Source organism: Terrapene carolina, unplaced genomic scaffold (assembly GCF_002925995.2).
Source record: "Terrapene carolina triunguis isolate 2854851 unplaced genomic scaffold, T_m_triunguis-2.0 Scaffold84, whole genome shotgun sequence".
Lineage (NCBI taxonomy): Eukaryota > Metazoa > Chordata > Testudines > Emydidae > Terrapene > Terrapene triunguis.
The window spans coordinates 6,593,395-6,613,333 of record NW_020664435.1 but is presented as its reverse complement, the minus strand read 5'-3'; the positions used below and the strand labels follow the sequence as shown (position 1 = coordinate 6,613,333).

At 41.6% G+C, this 19,939-nt stretch overlaps 1 protein-coding gene across 2 annotated transcripts in view; it reads right to left on the bottom strand.

Moving 5' to 3' along the window:
* TOP2B (DNA topoisomerase II beta) overlaps positions 1–19,939 on the bottom strand; it is a 114,626-nt gene that overhangs the window by 77,474 nt on the left and 17,213 nt on the right. For both annotated transcript variants that reach the window (XM_026649370.2, XM_024214542.3), the window contains exon 2: positions 2,572–2,745. In XM_026649370.2, coding sequence (XP_026505155.1) covers positions 2,572–2,745 — 174 coding nt within the window. The remainder of the gene's footprint in view (positions 1–2,571; positions 2,746–19,939) is intronic.

Below are 19,939 nucleotides of genomic sequence, written 5' to 3'. Positions count from 1 at the left end.
TATCACCAGACTGCTCTCTTCAATTTAGAATTAGGATGTTATTCTAACATCCTCTTACCCAATCCCTCACAATCTTCCAGCTCCAGGGCTCAATCCCATTCTCCAGGCCTTTCTACAGCCTTCCTTCCTCTCCCCCACTCAATGTTTTTTTCCCCTTTCCTGTCTTGTCTACTCCCTTGCTATTTATTCATCCTACTTACCTATTAAAAACCAAAACAAAAAAGTAATTAGCATGCCTTTTACCAACAGTCCCTCTACTTTTATGTTCCAGCCCTTTGTCCTGCCACTTGTCCATCTTGTCTATTTAGATTGTAAGGTCTTCACAACAGGGGTAGTCTCTTACTACGTGTTTGTACAACAGGGCCAGATCTGACTGGGGCCTTTGAGCATTACTGTACTACAAATAATTAATACATGAGATCTCTCTGCTCACCATGTAGATGTCAACCTAGTTGCGTGAGCTGTAATTCTATTAGCCCTTTGGATAATTCGGTGTTAGGTTTCAGAAAAGACCATTTTAGAAGGAACTGGCTACCATAATATAAATCAGTAATCAGTATTACATAACAAATTCGGGATGCCAAAGAGAACTTGTATGACTTGTCCTGCTGTACCTAGTATAATTTAATGTCAGCTCTGTTAATGCTGCTCCTTCTGAGTTTAATCATTTTGTATCCACAGTTTTCTCTAGAGCAGGGGTTCTCGAACTTCATTGCACTATGACCCCCTTCTGACAACAAACATTACTCCCCCCCTGGAGGGGGGACCGAAGCCTTAGCCCGCCCAAGTTCCACCGCCCGGCAGGGGAGGGGGGAAGGGCAGAGCCAAAGCCCCACTTCCTCAGGATGTTGGCAAAGCCAAAGCCCAAGGGCTTCAGCCCCAGGCAGGGGGCCTGTAACCTGAGCAAGTCTAAGCCAGCCCTGGCGACGCCATTAAAACGGGGTCCCGACCCACTTTGGGGTCCCGACCCACAGTTTGAGAACCGCTGCTCTAGAGACTCAAGGATGAGACAGATTTGCCCTATCTGTATCTCATCCTAACTACTGAAATCTATTTTCAAAGTGAATGAATGAGTTTCGCCAACTTTTCCACTTCACCATGGATGAACAGAGTTCTGGAGCCGTCCAAATGAGAGTGCTTTGAGAGGAAGCTGGAAGTCTCCTCATCCTCACAGGAGAGCAGAGACAATGGCTTTTGATGCCTCCTTAGATCCTTCAGGGAGGAGGGGCTGCACCTCTTAACTTTGTAAAGCTTCGTATGTTTCTTAATTTTAGACCCTGTAGCAGCTAAGCTATGCTCCTTTGATTTTTGGAACTCTTCAAGGAGGATTAAATAATTCTAGACCATGTAAAGCTATGCAGTTTAACTTTTTAAGGATAACTTCGGATAAATTTGTCACAAATCGGGACCAGTGGGCTGGGGGTGTTTCCCCAGTAGGTAAATGGAGAACTGATTCTCCTCCAAATCAACAGCGTATTTAGATAATGAATCACTTTAAATTTGAGAGCTGGTGGGAGGAGTGCCTGTCTGTACACCTTCCTTGTGTTCTTCTCAGAATGCATCAGTTTTGAATGTGATAGTGAACATGTGGATATTAGTGTTATGGCCCTCCCTGGGCACTTGACGCAAAAGGAATGAACCACCAGAGTCATTTCAGGGGTTCCAGTTGGTACATTTTATTGCCCATGGACTGAAGGCTGAAGCTGGCCACTCAGGGTAGGATCTGTGGTGGCAGAGCCTGGCTTCCAATGGTGTCCAAATGCCAAGAGATGCCCCACAAATGCTGAAATTTTCCCCAAACAATGTGGTTGTCTGCTGCAGAGAGAGCTGCTAGCTCTGCTGCTCAAGTCATGAGTACAAAACAATGGCCCTTTGAACTCCCTACTGTTGCAACCCACGATAGAAAAAAATTGCTGCTTCTATAGGTCTCCCCAGCTTTACGCCCTATTTCAGTAAAGTCCTTCTCCCAACCAGACTGCTGTTGCTATGCTAGGGCAGACAGAGAAACAGAAACATTTGGAGAAAATTAAAGAGTTTTTTTTAAAGGGGAAATCACAGCTGAGCTCAGGAGAGCTTCATGATGAACCTAAATAGCTTCCTGGGATATGCAACATTGTTTAAAGAACTCAAGACATCAGCAAGAGGAGTCTGCTAGCCCATATATATATACACACACACACCTTTTGCTGATGTCTTGAGTTCTTTAAATAATGTTGCACATATATAGATATATCCCATAAAGAGTCTTCTCTCTATTCTCTATCTAAAAATGAGGCAGGTAAACTCATCCAGTATTGAATATGAAATAGTAGGCATCCAAAGAAAACAATAACATAAAGAAATTAAGACTATCAGCATACTGGATTTGAGCTCCATAAAATTCTCTGAGCATATGTTGTTTCAAAAGGATCAAACACTGCTAAAAATGCCTCTCCTGACCTATTTCAATGCATGCATGGACAAACTATAAAAGCTTTCAACATGATATTCTGGAATAAAACAGCCACAACAGTAATTTCTTCATTGAAATGTCAGAACACCAGGAAAACTGTAAATTTAATGGAAACTCACCTGAGTTAAAGGTTCCACTGATCCAATGTACGTATCAGGACGGAGGAGGATATGCTCAAGTTGAGTCTTTTTCTGATAAACTCTCTCAACTGACATCTTCTTTGAACTATCATTTTTACTAACGTTTTGTGACTCTTCTTTTTTTGAAGCATTGTTCTGATTATCAAATAGAGTCTAAAAAAAGAGAATGAGGCATGTTACTAACAATCTAGTTTATAAAGTTAACAATTCATCTTTATAACTTTCTAAAGCTATAAACAAATCTTGAGTGAGGTTTAAATTAATTTAGAGATTCATTTCAAATTAAATTCTTGAACTCAGAACACTGGTTACAGAAATAATTCAGCATATTACTAGATGGTCTGCATACTAATTCCCACAGGTTTTAAACCTCTTGCAAAATACTCTTTGTGTGATATATTAAGGTAAAACAGCATGTTACAAAAGGAATTCAGTAACTCCTCACTTAAAGTTGTTGCTGATTAATTAGAGAACACGCTCGTTTAAAGTTGCACAATGCTCCCTTATAACGTTGTTTGGCAGCGGCCTGCTTTGTCCACGGCTTGCAGGAAAAGCAGCCCGTTGGAGCTAGCTGGTGGGGGCTTGGAACCAGGGTGGACTGGCAGCGCCATCAGCTCCCCGTTTCCCTAAGTTCCCTGTGCAGCAGCCGCCCAGCAGGCTAGCAATTGCCGGCAACTCAGCTGTCCCTCCCCTGCCATGTGCTGCTCCTGCCCTCTGCCTTGGAGCTGCTCCCCGGAGCCTCCTGCTTGCTGTGCGGAGGGGGCAGGGGAAGAGAGGGACTAATGTCAAGGTGTCCTCCTTCCCGCCGCTCCTGCACCCCGCTTACCCCATCTCCATAGAGCGGGGTGGGGGAACGACACGACAGGCTCAGGACGGAGGGAGCGTGCTGGCAACAGCTGCTGTCTCAACTTGCTGAGCTACTTAAAAAGGCAGTGTACTCAGAGTGGGGGTCAGCGTACTTAAAGGGGCAATGAGCGTCTCTCTCTCTCACACACCGTGTGTGTCTCTCTGTGCCATGCTATCTCCCCTCCCCCCATTTGTGCTGCCTTGTAGAGTATGAGGTTACATTAACAACAATGGGTTTACCCTTGAGGGCTCAGCCGATTGTTAGTTCATCAATTAACAGTAAGGCATTCCCTGGGAAATATCCCACCCTCTGACTGCACCATCTCAACCAAGCTTCACAATCATCATCGCTGTGTACCAGTATTAAATTGTTTGTTCAAAACTTATACGCTGTGTGTGTGATATATAATATATATATAAAATAGTCTTTTGTCTGGTGAAAAAAATTTCCCTGGAACCTAACTCCCCCCTATTTACATTAATTCTTATGGGTAAATTGGATTCACTTAACATCGTTTCGCTTAAAGTTGCATTTTTCAGGAACATAACTACAACGTTAAGTGAGGACTTACTGTACTTTAAATTAGGCTTCTTTCTGTTTCTGAGATAAGGACACTGTGAATTTCAATTCTGTGTTTAAATGTATTAACTCTGAACTCATTCAACTAACACTACTCTAAACAACGAAAATCATTAGACTGGAAGGGACCTTGAGAGGTCATCTAGTCCAGTCCCCTGCACTCATGGCAGGACTAAGTATTATCGAGACCAGTGGTTCTCAAACTTTTGTACTGGTGACCCCTTTCACACAGCAAGCCTCTGAATGCGACCACCCCTTATAAATTAAAAAAAAAATTATATATTTAACACCATTATAAATGCTGGATGCAAAGCAGGGTTTGGGGTGGAGGCTGACAGCTCACGACCCCCCATGTAATAACCTCGCAACCCCCTGAGGGGTCCTGACCCCATTTGAGAACCCCTGATCTAGACCATTCCTGACAGGTGTTTGTCTAACCTGCTCTTAAAAATCTCCAATGATGGAGATTCCACAACCTCCCTAGGCAATTTATTCCAGTGCTTAACCACCCTGACAGTTAGGAAATTTTTCCTAATGTCCAACCTAAACCTCCCTTGCTGCAATTTAAGCCCATTGCTTCTTGTCCTATCCTCAGAAGTTAAGAAGAACAATTTTTCTCCCCCCTCCTTGTAACAATCTTTTATGTACTTGAAAACTGTTATCATGTCCCCTCTCAGTCTTCTCTTTTCCAGACTAAACAATCCCAATTTCTTCAATCTTCCCTCATAGGTCATGTTTTCTAGACCTTTAATCATTGTTGTCGCTCTTCTCTGGACTCTCTCCAATTTGTCCACATACTTCCTGAAATGTGGTGCCCAGAACTGGACACAATACTCCAGTTGAGGCCTAATCAGCGCAGAGTAGAGCAGAAGAATTACTTCTCGTGTCTTGCTTACAACACTCCTGCTAATACATCCCAGAATGATGTTCGCTTTTTTTGCAACAGCATTACACTGTTGACTCATATTTAGCTTGTGGTCCACTATGACCCCCAGATCCCTTCCCGCAGTACTCCATCCTAGGCAGTCATTTCCCATTTGTATGTGTGTGCAACTGATTGTTCCTTACTAAATGGAGTACTTTGCATTTGTCTTTATTGAATTTCATCTTATTTGCTTCAGACCATTCCTCCAGTTTGTCCAGATCATTTTGAATTTTAATCCTATCCTCCAAAGCTCTTGCAACTGCTCCCAGCTTGGTATCATCCACAAACTTTATAAATGTACTATGCTATTATCTAAATCATTGATGAAGATATTGAACAGAACCGGACTCAGAACTGATCCCTATGGGACCACACTCGTTATGTCCTTCCAGCATGACTGTGAACCACTGATAACTAATCTCTGGGAATGGTTTTCCAATCAGATAAATATATGTATTCCTTTAAATTTTGGTGTGAACTGTTAGGCCCTAATAGATTTTAGGGGGGCTTAAGAACAGGTAAAAGTGCTGTCCTAAATGCAGGTATTCTGCCATCTCTATGCCATCCAGGGAATCCTCCTATGTCAAAGGAATTCCCAGTTGGCTCGTTCAGCTAGCTTTATGTAGAACCAGTGTAAAGTGATCCCAGTAAAACCCAGCAGGACCCTGAGTGCTAAATCACAGTACCCAGTGAGACTCTGTATTTGACTACATCAATTACTTAATACTTCATGGACATACCCTGTAATAGCCTGTGACAGAGCGCTGGACAAAGGGCTGCAGATTCAGGCAAGGGGGGCTGTAGCCCAGATGCCAGGACTTTCCATGGGGACCGGGGATCCTGGGGGGCAACAGAGCTGCACAGTACCTCTCCCTGCACTCTCCAGGCTGTGTCCTGCCCTTGCATCAGGAGCCCAGGTTCTGCATGTCACAGTGCTTCGTTCCCTGGCTTCAGCCCTACAGACAGGTTTGCTGGGCTGAAGCCAGAGAAGGAAGTGCTGCGACATGCTGAACAATGGTTGCATGGCACTTTGCAGATACGCAGACAGAAAAGGCATGTCCCAGCACTTCCCAAGCTGCAGCCCCAACTAGCCTTCCACTTATTGGCAATTTACAGATAATAGCAACTTTTTGCTGGAAAGCAAGAGGTTGCTAATAAACAGAATCCATTGTAGTTATATCAGCATAACTTCTTGTGTGAATGCTCTTATTCCAGAACAAAAACGGCTTTTTTGGATCATCTTAAACCCCTTCCAAAGGGTAGGTCTACACTACAGGAGTAATCCGAATTTAGATAATTCGAATTTGGGAAACAGGTTGTATAAATTCGATTGTGCGCGGCCACACTAAGCACCTTAATTCGGTTTTTAACCACATTAATTCGGTGGTGTGCGGCCACACTACCTCATTAATTTAAACACAGTAATTCGGTGGTGTGCGGCTACACTAACCCTAATTCGAATTAACAAAATCGATTTAGGCTCTACTCCGCTCGTCGAGGTGGAGTACAGAAATCGATTTTAAGTGCCCTTTAATTCGAATTAACTGGCTCTGTAGTGTGGACGGGTGAAGGGTTAATTCGGATTAACACAGCTAAATCCGAATTAAAGTCGTAGTGTAGACCAGGCCAAAGAGAGAAGATAATCCCCTCCCGCCCTCCCCAAAAAAGGTACACATACTGAAATAAGATTGTCAACATGGTGATTTATAACAATATAACTATATTGGTTTAAACTCACACCTTATCTTGTACCAGTATAACCTTCCCATGTAGATGGGCCCTAAATTAAAGTAAGCTAGTTTACTGTGGGGACTGGACTAACTTCAGGGGATGCTTAATTTTCACCCTCCTTCCTGAGTTGGGCCAAAGTGCAGGGTGGATAAAAATCAATGCTTTTTTTAAAAAAATCAGATTTTTTTAATTTAAATGGGATTTTTTTGATAAAATGCTTTTTGAGGAAAAACCTCAAAGATATCTCATCATGGAATAGGGATTATAAATTCTAATTCTATAGTATGAGACAATATATTCATGTAATGTTTAAGAAAAGTTCTGTAAATGAGTTCCAATAGTTCATGGATTAGGAAGGGACCCAATATTATGGGGTTCCAGGCGCTTCTGTATAGATTATTTAGGTTAATCTTTCTATCTACCCAATGGGACTTAGTGCTCAGTCAGAAGATACCATCAGGGATGCTTAGTTTTGCAGTTATCAAACTGTGGATTTGTGTCTCCAGAGATGACATGCTTGTTAACAGCAAAAATGTTTTTAAATAAATAAATAAATAGAGGTGAGAAATAACAGACCTCAACCCTATTGTCCCTCTGTAGATTTGTGTACAATCCCTTACCTCTCTCTAAAAGTGCAAAGTTTCAAAAAGTTCAATGAATAGAAGACTGTTGGGGGCAGAATAGATCTGGACAAGGAGAAGAAGTCTGGAGATAAATGTGAGAAGGGGCCGACAAGCAGTAGAAACAAATGTGAAACTGTTTAAGCAGCATATTCCAGAAGTCTTGAGGTCTTTCTGAGTGTAGCCTTCATTGATTTGAGATCTACCATACCATTCAGGATGATTTAGTTGGGGATTGGTCCTGCTTTTGAGCAGGAGGTTGTCCTAGACCTCCTGAGGTCCCTTCCAACCCTGATATTCTATGATTCTCTCACTAGAAGGGAAAACCTATAATGGAAGCAGGCCGTAAAAGAGACTGGTGGGTAAGATAGGCATGCGTGCAAAATGCAAACAGTGCAACAAAGAAATGCAAGGCCTGGTTGCCCGAATGAAACAACATCATGAGAAGTATTCCTTCTCAGGAGGAAGCTGTGTTGAAGATGATGAAAGGAACATGTCTGAACATGCAGGATCTTCAGGTTGGTAAACTTTTTTATTTCATACTTCTTTCTTACGGCCTGCCTGTCTTCCTTCTGGACTATTCTTGAATTCTCATATTTGAGCAAAAAATATAGTTGTTATTCTATGGTACTATCATATTAGATGCAGTTGTGAGAAAAAATAAATAGCTGAAATAGGCAGATCTTCCTTTTACAATTTCACCTTTAAAGTAGTACTGAGTATCAGTGAACACAATGAGAAATACTAAATGAGCAGTATGGTAATAATAATTAAATAACTGCATTGACTTATTTTGTTTAGGAGAATCCATCCTCAACATACACGATTCTGAAGACTATCCACCTTCAAGATCACCATCATTTTCTATAGTTTCAGAGTAATCTGCCAATGATAGTGTTTTAGTCACATCATGTATGTCACATAGCCACAGTATATCACCTGTAGCAAAAAGAAAAAAAAAATCTCCATCATCCAGAAACAACCATAGATAAATTTGTAGTAAGAACCAGCAGATTACAAAAAGAGGTAATTGATGAAAAAATTGCCCGGTTTGTTTATGCAACAAACTCTCCTTTTCATCTGATTAAGAACCCACACTTCATTAACATGGTTCAGTCATTAAGACCAGGAGACAGTCCACCCAACTGAACAAATGTCGCAGGCAAATTGCTGGATAAAGTGTATGAAAGAAAAATTGAGCAGTGTGCAAAAGGTCTAGAGGGTAAAATTTTTAACCTGGGTGAAGCAATGTCCACAATGATCCTGTTGTATGTGCTTGTGTAACAACAGAAGTGAATGTCTTCCTTACAGAAACAACTGATACATCAGGAAATGCACACACAGCAGAATACTTACAAGAAGTAGCAGTAAAAGCTATAACAAACTGTGAAAAAAATTCCACTGTCTAGTATGCAGCTTGGTCACAGACAATGCTGCAAATGTATCCAAGATGAGAAGAAATTATTAAGAAAGTGAAGAGGGTCCCAAGCTAATAACATACAGTTGCAGTGCTCATTTGATGCACCTCCTAGCCAGACTTCAGTTTTCCAGAAATAAAGGCTAATGTTGTTGAAATTGCAAAATACTTTCATAACAACCACTTTGCAGCAGCTGCTCTGAAAAAAGTGGGAGGAACCAAGCTAACTCTCCCACAAGACGTGCGATGGATCTCAGTAGTGGACTGTTTTGAGCACTATATCAAGAACTGGCCTAATCTGATGACAGTTTGTGAACAAAATCGTGAAAAAATAGATGGCACTGTCACAGTCAAAGTTCTCAACATTGGGCTTAAGAGAAATGTTGAACACGTGCTGAGTACCCTGAAGCCTATTTCTGTAGCCTTGAACAAAATGCAGGGAAATAGCTCTTTTATTGCTGACGCTGTTGAAATTTGGAAGGAACTGAGTGAGAGCTTAAAACGAGAAAATATGCAATGACAGGGAGTTAAGTTACAAGCATTAAAAAAATGAATGGGACAAGCACTATCTCCAGCTCATTTTCATACAAATATTCTCAATACTCGGTACCAGGGTCAAACCTTAACTGCTGAAGAAGAGGAGTTGGCTATGACGTGGACATCCAGCAACCATCCCTCCATAATGCCAACTATAATAAACTTCAGAGCTAAAGGTGAACCATTCAAGAAATATATGTTTGCTGATGATGTTTTAAAGAAAGTCACACCAGTGAACTGGTAGAAGTCACTTAAACAATTGGATTCAGAGACTGTTGAAGTGATAATCTCACTTTTAACAGCAGTAGCTTCTTCTGCCGGTGTAGAAAGAATATTTTCTTCCTTTGGACTAATTCATTCCAAATTGAGAAATCGTTTGGGACCTGAAGAAGCAGGAAAGCTTGTTGTTTTTTTCCAGATTATGAACAAACAGGAAAATGAAGGAGAAGACGACTGAGTTACCTGCAGAAGCCAATATTTTAAGTTTCTCATGTTGACCTGGCTGACATAGTCAATTTAATTTTTTTTTAATATTTCATTTAACTAATTTAGTTAGAAACAATTTTAACAAAAACAAACCTGATTTTAAAAAACTTGAACGTTTAACTAAATTCATATGCTTGTTTTGTTAAAACATTATGTTTGCTGTTTAAGAAAAAAATCCAGAATACGTAACATTGTTGTTTTAGTTAAATAAAACAATTTAAATGTCTGTCTGGTGATGTTCTCCTCCTAATACAGCATGGCAAGAAAATCCTCCAAATATTAATGATTAACCTGTTTAATTGGAGATAGTTCACCTCCCAATGACATGTTTATAAATATCTGCTTCCATTACCTTTCAATGAAATAACAAATCATTCATTTTCTGATATAGCTGTAAAACTAATCTGAAAAGTTTTCAAAATAAATTACTTAAAAAATGTAAAGTGTGTACCTTCTAAAAATGAAACCTACATCTGTCTCTGAGTTCTGAAGAATATGTATTAAGGTTATAAAAAACAACAAGAATGCACTTTTATGTAGAAATCCATGATTAAATAGAGTCTTCCTGACTAGTGATTTAAATCATGATTTAAATTAATTTGATTTAAATCAAATCCACCCTGCCAAAGTGTGAAGAAATTCCATTTCCAAAGGCCTGTGACTGAGACAGGCTAATGTCAAAATTTTCCTTGGATAATCTATAAACCCACCCAAGCCATTGCTTCTAGAAAAGTAATTGCTATGTAATTCTAGAAAATCTGCATTTCCCTAGATGCCTCTTTCTATTGTACTACTTGAAGTGAAATGATATTGCAATACTGTTTTTTCTGAACATTCTGAGAACATTATAGTACAGAGATTTGAGCTTTTACTTGGACTTTTTCATATATCCTCTTGGAGGAATGCAAGGCTATGGTTCAGTTGTTTAATGTGGTAGTTAAACCATGGACTATGCTTCACCCAGTAGAAGAGTATGTTTTGTTTGTTGACTTCTTTCACTGATGCTCTCTGATTTCTATTGCTGGCATGGTCCTGGGAAGCAGTGGAAGAGGTTGGAAGACACATAGAAGTGACATTATCCAAGTCTGCAGTAATGTTGTAGCCAGGTCAGTCCCAGGATATGAGAGAGACAAGGTGGGTGAGGTAGTATTTTTAAACGGACCAACTTCTGTTGGTGGAGACAAAAAAAGTTTTCAAGCTGCACACCCACCTTGTCTCTCTCATTACCCAAGTTTGTGAGAGTTCATTCATGGAGAGGCATTAGGACACTTTATTGCTTTTTCAAATGCAAAGAGGTCAATCATCAATTCATCAAACTGACTCACCAAGAATGAAGATACCTGTGTGTGCAGATTCCATTCTGCTTATTGCAATATGCCATGTAAACCTCAGTGTTCATCCTTCCCTTGATGGGCACTGCAGAGAGATAAGAAACTTTGCTCTGCCCAGAACAGGAAAAGCTGACTTTCTCTCTGGAGTGGGCTGATCATGTTCTTCCTCATGAAAACAACATCAGAGATATTGACTGCCATGACCAGAACAAGCCTTACCCATAGAAATAAGAGTACTCCCAGATCTCAATAAATACCTACATTCCACCAGCAGATACGGTTTTCTTTCTGGTACCCATTCCCTGGAATTCATTGGGAACTGAATGAGCCCTCTCCATTACCTTCAGTTAGCATCTGATATAAGAATTGTTCACAAATGAGAGGATCCCTTCAAAAATTTGCTTCTCTGCATTCACCACCTAAGAAAGCGAAGAATAGACAAAAGGACCTCTGCAAACTGATGTGATAGGGTGAGGTGTGAAGGAGATAATTACTGGGAGGGAATAATTACTAGAAAGGAGTTACTGGGCGGGCTTCATATGAATTCTGACTCATTATTATTATCAATCATGTTTATTATGGTAGTGCTTAAGGGACAACCAAGAATGGGGCCCCATTGTGCTAGGCACAATATGAACAGAGACAGTCCCTATCCTGAAAAGCTTACACACTATATAGATAAGGCAGACATAGGGTGGGCAAGGGTATTAACACACAAGCAGAGTGAATATTGTGATGGAATTCAGAGTAGCAGCCGTGTTAGTCTGTAGCCGCAAAAAGAACAGGAGTACTTGTGGCACCTTAGAGACTAACAAATTTATTAGAGCATAAGCTTTCGTGGGCTAAATTTGTTAGTCTCTAAGGTGCCATAAGTACTCCTGTTCTTATTGTGATGGAAGTAAATGTCCTGTTAGTTCTACAATTTTTTTTCAAGGGGAGTGGGTGTTACTTAGGAGGCGATAAGCTAAATGGAAAGAAAAAGGTTAGGGAAGGGTGACATAGGGGTAAGGGAAGAGGAAAAGAAAGGAATGGCAGGTGTGGAGTGAACCTGAGGTGAAGAGATTGGGACGGGGGACTGGGGGGAACAGGTTGGTGCAAACAGCTAATCAGCAGAGGGCAGAGAAAATCCAGTCAAAAACTGTAGAAAGGTCTCTGAAATGTCTAAAGTTTCCTGCTTTGGCTGCTTCTGCAGCTGCTACTCCCAGCTGGAGTCTGTGGCTGGCTCCTATCTACTGTTTTCCCCAAGAGGTCCCACGAGGGAAGTGAGCCAGGCACCATCTCAGTCCCACTAGTGGGGGAAGGAGGGTGTCCTCCCTGCAGTTCTGGGTCCAGTGGGATGCTGAGGGAAGAGGAGACACTGAGATCAGCATTCCCCCAACAGGCTTCACTAAGAACTGTACTTTCATTTCTGTGACACCACTTGTTCCCACTGTCTTCATCTTTTGTTAACATTCTCATCAGATAAGATCTTATACCTAATAGGAGTCATCCTCAGCCTATGTCCATGACTTACTTCGCAGGTGCCCTGTTTCTGTTTATCAGGAATACACCACACTGTATTTTTCAGCTTTCTGCAGAGCCCTGATCAGCAAAACATTAATTTCCTTTTTCCTTGAAGTCCACATTAATACTACCATGATCCTGGAAAAGACCCTGGGAGCATTTGTCAGATCAAGTGGCAATGATATCCTGGCATTTCCCTGGGCTGTTTGAGATTAGATGTGGGATAAGACTGTGCTTGTGATTCTTGCACAGCTCCATAAAGTAACATTCCAGGCGATGTCCGGTGACCCCATTTTGACCAAAGATGCAGGTAGCCATTTGCCCCAAAGCTGGGGTCTAACTCCAGACAACACTGGGTGGGAGTTATGTAGATTGCACTGAGGCACCTGAAGACCACTACTGACCTCACCGCACCACCCTGATATATTCAAGCTACTACTCAGGGAATGTACACACTACAGCTTAGGTCAATATAAGTTATGTCTCTCAGGGGTGTGTATAAGCCACCCCACTAGAGTGACGTGAGTTATACCGACCTAAGCGCTGGTGTGGACAGCGCTATGTCACAGGAAGAGCTCCTGCCAGCATAGCTACCACCACTTGCAGGGGCTGGAGTAGTTAAGTGGACAAGATAGCTCTCTCCTGTCAGCTTAGAGCGTCTATACTAGAAGCACCACAACAGTGCAGCTGCATCAGTACACCTGTGCTACTGTAAACTCTGTAGTGTAGCCATAGTGGTATTCTCTCTTGTACTTGCAGGACTTCAACTTGCCCTGTGATCTGTATTTCTTTCTACAGTGTCTGGAAAGAGCCAGGATTGTAAATCTACTTTTCCAGTGACTCCATGAATAACCTCAGCCTTCAATAAAGTTTCAGCATTAAGAGAGCTGGGAGCTGATCTGCCTGAGCATCTGATCTCAAGACAAAGGACTGCATGAAACAGATGTGTCCCATTATCTTTTTCAGGGAGGAGTATTTCAGCTCTAAGATTTGTTTAGGTTGAGATAGAATACTTTCAATAGTAACCACCCACGTTAGCACTGCCTGTGAAGCACTTTGGCAGAGGCCTGCACATGAAATCTTTTAAAATGGGAAAACTGGTGCGCAGGCGGTGACCACACGAGACGTGACAAGAGGAAAACCCTGACCCAGTGGCAAGGAGATCCACAACAACCAGGAGCCTCCCTTCTGCTACAGCCCTCATCCACCTTCACAGCCGCAGAGTACTAAAAGGTCCTCTGTGTGTGCCTGATCAACCATTGGGGTCTTGTGAAGTTTAGCCTCAGAGCCTAGCCTCAGACCTCCTCACCAAGGGGGACCCTACCAGGAGTATGAAAGCTCCAGACGATGTAGTTCTGAGGGTCTTTAGATCACGCAAGCCTCTCCTCCATGCCAACAACTATTTCTCCTGCAAGGTTACACTTGTCACTTCTGTAGAAAAATCTGCAGGACACAAATTGGGGTCCTCAGCTACTTAAAAACCCACCAATGAACCCCCTTGGCAGACATCATCCTCGCATTGAGGGATAGCCAAAGAAGAAGAGCTTGTGAAAGCATGTGGAGCACATCAAAGTTTTTATTTTTGTTGATGTTATTTTGATGTCACCAGACAGCTTTTACACCCAGAGAAGGGAGCTAAAGTGAAAACTCCTATACAGTGAGGAGGCCACTTTCAGAGAAAAAATATCCTCCATTAGAAACACCAAAGATAGGAGTGTTTACTGTTGGTAGTGACACCAGGTTGAATCTGAACCAGTGCACAATGGGGCCTTATAAAATAGATGGCGAGGGGCTAGAAATAATTAAATAACGGGCCAAAAAGATCAATCGATCTCTCTCTCTCTCTGCCTCTTGTTGTTTGACATCTGGACTGCCCTCCCTCATGTTATTCCATGGTGAGCTGTAGCAGGGAGAGCAAGGTGGTGGCGGCGAGGCATGGCAACTGGCAGAAGCAGCTGGAAACAATCTGGATATTACAGCATAGCTACCTACCATGGCAACCAGAGTAACAGCCTAATACCTCCCTAGTCTTTTAGGTATGGCAGGAAATCCCTATTCATCTACTATATCTTCCCAGGGAAGATGGGAAGGATAAATAGCTAGAGTTAGACCTGCCACAGAGGTGCTAAGCATACTTTCTCAGTACTCTGAGTAAGTCTCTCTTCTGTTTCATTTTTAATATTATATATAAGGCCCTACTTAACTTGTGATATTGCATATTCCGCAATATTAGGCTTCCACTGCAATTTTGACAGCAGGAGCCCCGCCATGCTGGGGGCTGACAGTGGGAGCCCTGGCTGCACCGGGGCTGAGAACAAAAACCCCCACTGTCAGCCCCAGGCATCCACTCTCAGCTCCGGGCGGCTGACAGTGGGAATCCCTCCTCCTCCTTCAAACTTGGGCACACTCTCTCAGCCCCAGGCGGCCAACAGCAGAAAAACGCAGAAAAGTAATAATGGACTTTATTACCGCAAATAACCCTTTTCTGCAATTTTCCTGGCTTGTCCGCAACTCAGCCACAATTTTTTCACAATCATCCCGCAATTCAAGTAGGGCCTTAATTATATATTATTTGATCCCCTAACTGTAATTCAGACAGCTGGACTTGCTTGCCTGCAGAGGAAGAATTTCCTTTTTTAGCAAGTGCATGCACCCAGACAAATCAGCAGAGATCTTTGGCTTAGTCTTTTCTGCATTAATCTACCATAATGCACTCCATGAAGATAAGCAGGGGAACCAGTGCTGATTATCCCCTTTGGGTGCTTGTCCCAATGATTCTGCTTCAGAGAAAGGAGCAAAACTGGACTCAGACATTGCTCAAAAAATATTTCAAGTGTTTAGCAATCACTCTGTCCTCAGAGAGGCTGGGCTTATTGTCTTTCCTCCTCAAAAGGGACCCATTATGGGTCTCTCATGGAATGTACTGGCATTCAAAAATGGAATCCCCCCCAGTCTTTTCCCCTCGTTTTACAGTATGAGATACTTCTTGGTCTGCATTTCCTTGGAAGACCACAGCCTGGGCTAACAGTAAGGAGTCCCTGGTGGGCCTACTATAGAGGATGGACTGGGGAGAGGTGGCAGGGTGGACTGAGCTAGGAATCTTATTGCATTCTTTGGTGTTGGCAGCATCTTTGTTGTGTTCAGTGCCTTCCATTATATCCTGAGGGGAAGACGCAGTAGACCTCCACTGTCAGTGGCTGCTGAGGCACACTGTGGGCACTTAGATGTGATTTTTCCATCTGGCTAGCTGCCCCTCTGATGTTATTCTGTTCATGTACATGGGAGAAGGGGAGCTGCTTGCCCCTGAAGTCAACCATTCCAAACCTGCCTGCCTCTTTGAGTGGTGTGTGGGGACGGAAGGGGCAACCTTGTGTTGATTGGGCTAAGGCTTTCTTGTCCTAGCTCTTTCCTTAAGGTGCTGCAAACACATCAGAAGAAAAGTAGAGAAGCAGGAAAATCTCCCCAAAAGGCAAATGTAGCCTGAGGAGGACCCAGGGAGAATTAGCCATGTTACTGAGCCAAATTGTTCACCAGAAATTTGAAATAAAAAGTTTGGAATTTTCCTCAGAAAAGCTCTGTATAGAAATCTGATTGGGCACACCTGCCACTGCACAGGCAGATAGAACTGGAGAGAATTTCAGGAAATTGTCCATTTTACTGCTGCCAGTGACTGACAGGTCTGGTTCTTCTCCAAGTTGCAAGCAGGCTGAAGTACTCATTGTAACAGAGCTGTGGCCCTTAATACAATGAAGAATATCTTTACCATCTGTTCCCCCAAACTAATCAAAGGCACCAGTTCTCATCAGAACCAATTAGAATTAGTTTGGGCGTTTCCAGCCCAAACTATTCTGAAGCTAGGGAAGTGGGGGGGGGGGACTATCAAGCACTGAGCAGCTCATTTTTTTAATCCCCATTTCTCCCTTCTGCTGTGAAGTATTTGCCTCACATTCAGAGGGGGGAACCCTATCTTATTCCCATAAAGTTTCTATGATACTGGTTTAGATTTAGCAAAGTTTAGTAAAGGGGGCTAGGCATCAAAGTCAGACTTAAAATACTAGTCTAGCCTCCCCTTCCCTGGGAGACCCACTGTAAATTACTGAATTTTATGAAGTAGCAAGTAAAACAAACAGGGCAAGAATAAGGCATCGCTCCATCTTTGAGAATTGAAAAGAGGCCACCCTTTTGTGCGAATTAGCATGGTTCTACCAGAACTAGTTTCAAACTGAAGAGTGTCATGTATAACACAAGCGATTACATGCTTAAAGGCGCTTTATAAAGAAGTTATTGAAGCAACAGCTCCACTTCGATTTGGCACAGGTTTCAACAGACAATCATTACACTTTCCAGGTTCTACTCCTTTAAGTAAGATAATGTGAAGCACATAGCTAATGTCTCTTCTGGACAGGATCATCACAATGCATATTTTAAGGTCAGTTGTGGGTACTTATGAAATTACGTTGATAATTCACAAATGGTAAATTTAAAACAATCAGTAGTTAAACTGTATCCAAAACAGAAAGTTTATTGTAACCACTAGAAACACAGGTCACCCAATATTAAGGTGCCATTCAGGTCACAGATCATTAGGTAAAGATACAATGAGGATTCCATTAGAATTTATTTTTTCCTCCCATATAATTAAATCTCTTTGAAAACTAGCACTCATGTTAGTTTGAAGGACTTAAGCTGTACTCAAGAAAAGTTATTAACAGTTGTATCTAATTCTAAAAGTAATTACAAGAATGTATGTGCAATATATGTGTCAGGCTTCAGAACCCTGTGTGCATGTGCAGTAGTTCAAAGACTAACATTGGAATCTAGAGGGAGAGACAAAAGTTCTGCCGTGAGACAGCCAGCCAGAGAGCAAGCTTAAGGGAGAGTCTGGGCTTGTCTACACTACAGGTTGTCGGTATAACTTATCTTGCTCATGGGGTGTGAATAAGTCACCCCGCTGAGTGACACAAGTCACACCGACCTAAGCACCATTGTGGATAGTGCTGTCTGCAGGAGAGCTTCCGACATGCCGGTGACTTAGCTACTGCCTTTCACAGAGATGGTTTTATTATGCCAACAGAAGAGCTCTCTCCCATCGGCATAGAGCATCTTCACCAGATGTGCTTCAGTTCTCCTGAGGGCTAGTCTATACTGCAAGGGAGTGATGCTGCTTCCAAGGCTTTATTACTGATGTTTCTAAAGACACAGAATAAAGGAAAATATCGGGGGAGGGATGTAATTGTGGACAAGAATATTGTGTGTTGCATGCAGGGGAATGGCATACCTGCTTACAAAAGCTAACTTTTCGTTTAAGTGGTAAAGGTGGTTTTTTTTGGACACTGAAAGCAGCACTCCAGTCCTGCTTGCACATTGATGTGTATTATTTAATAATTCTGTTTGTTCATTCATTGTGGAGTGAAAGCCAACCATTTGATTTTGAAACATGAAAGTGTGGGGTTATGCAGGATCAGAAGCAGTGACATCACTGGGATCTTTCTTCTGTTTTGACTGGGCATTTTTTCTACATAACTAGTTGACCACCTAACCCCTCTACGATAGGTCTGCTGCTGCAGATTAATTCCCTTACCCTCACTTCTTCCCATCTCACTAGCTGTTGACCATCATTTCATTATTTCCCCTTCTCCCGTGCATTGGGAATTCATCTCCACTTTCTTCTTTTGTCAAATCCCCCATTATATAATGAATGAACAAACAAAACAACCCATAAAAAAAATAGTATTTGCCACACATCACTCTGTTGCAGCCCCCAATCTTTTTCTTGTTATTTAGACTATATCCTCTTCAGGGCAGGAAATTAAAATCTACAGTCTTCAATTGTTATTCCTTGTCCACACTATGGAAATTTTTGAACAATTCTGTAGTGTTGATATTACCCATTCACCTGAACTGGTACCAGCACCAGAGTGCTGTTTGCACATGCATCATCTAGCCATACTTTTGAGCAAGACTAATTACAGTACTGAAAACAGCATCATCCAATCGTAGGTTATCTTCACTAGCACTCGGAGTGCCAACACTGATTTATGTAAACTTGTATTAACAGTAAGAAAATTTAGAACTAAGAGCATTCATAACTTTGCAGTAGATACTTAGCATCTTGCAGGACTAGGCCCATTATTTTGTCTGGTAATCTAATGTGTGTGACAAAACTGTTAAGGATCATTTAGTTTTATAAGTATGGACTACTGGGACTGTATCCTGCCTCTTTAATATACAAGTTTAACCTCAAACCTTCTTGAAAAAAATGTTCACACTGTTTCCTGATCTTAAGTGAAAACTGTATTAATTTTATAGAATCATAGGACTGGAAGAAACCTCAAGAGGTCATCTAGTCCAGTCTCTTGAACTCATGGAAGGTCTAAGTATTATCTGGACCATCTGTGACAGGATATCTGAGGAGCAGTTGCAAATGTAGCTGCCTCTATGAAGAGTCAGTTTTATAAACCAATGAATGAGTTATACACATTATTCTAAACAACCACATAACTCTTAGCCTCCTTTCACGCTGCCTCCCCATGTTTTCCTTGTATTGATTTTTTTATGTCATGTCTTTATTTAGTCCAATCTTGCAAAATGATCCACATAGATGTACCCTTTTGGCCACAGCAGAGTCTCTCTGAAGTCAATAGGACTCTGTAATAATGGTCACCCCCAGAGATTACCTGGAAGGATCAGGACCTTAGACTATTAACTCTTTGGGGATGAGACCAGGAATGTTTTATGGTTGCTGTACAGTGACTAGCATGTTTTGGGAAGTTACACAACAAAAAAGGAAAAATGATATAATTAGGTGTGATCTTTATCATACAGAAGCCAAAGTCTATACAGAGTACATTATATTTTTGTAACATTATACTGAAATAGATTTTATTCAAAGAAAGAAAATCACAAATTCTGCCCAGGCGTCCTTGATAAAGACTTTGCATGGTGAAAATACTGGATTAAGCCACTTAACTACATTTCAAATGAGAGGAAAGCTATACCCAATGATTGCTGATTCTGTGTTAAGTTACTAATACAGTGTAGTGAGACTGATGCTGTATTTGATTTATTGGATTTCCAAAACAAACAATACACTTGGCAATATTATTAATTTAAAAGTTTGGATACAGGGAGTATCCTAATTTTTATGTGCATATATTAGACACTGTGCTGCTACCTAAATGTTTTAACAACTGCAGATTTAATAGTCTCACCTCATCACTGCACATACTGGTGGAATGGTTTGATGGCAGTACAAAAATAAGCACTCTTTAAAGAGAGCTTTGAACCACTCTTATAGGAAAGTTAAGGGGTAAAGACCAAAATGAATATTCAAAACTTGAATTATGTAGCTTTGCAAGGTCCATGACCTCT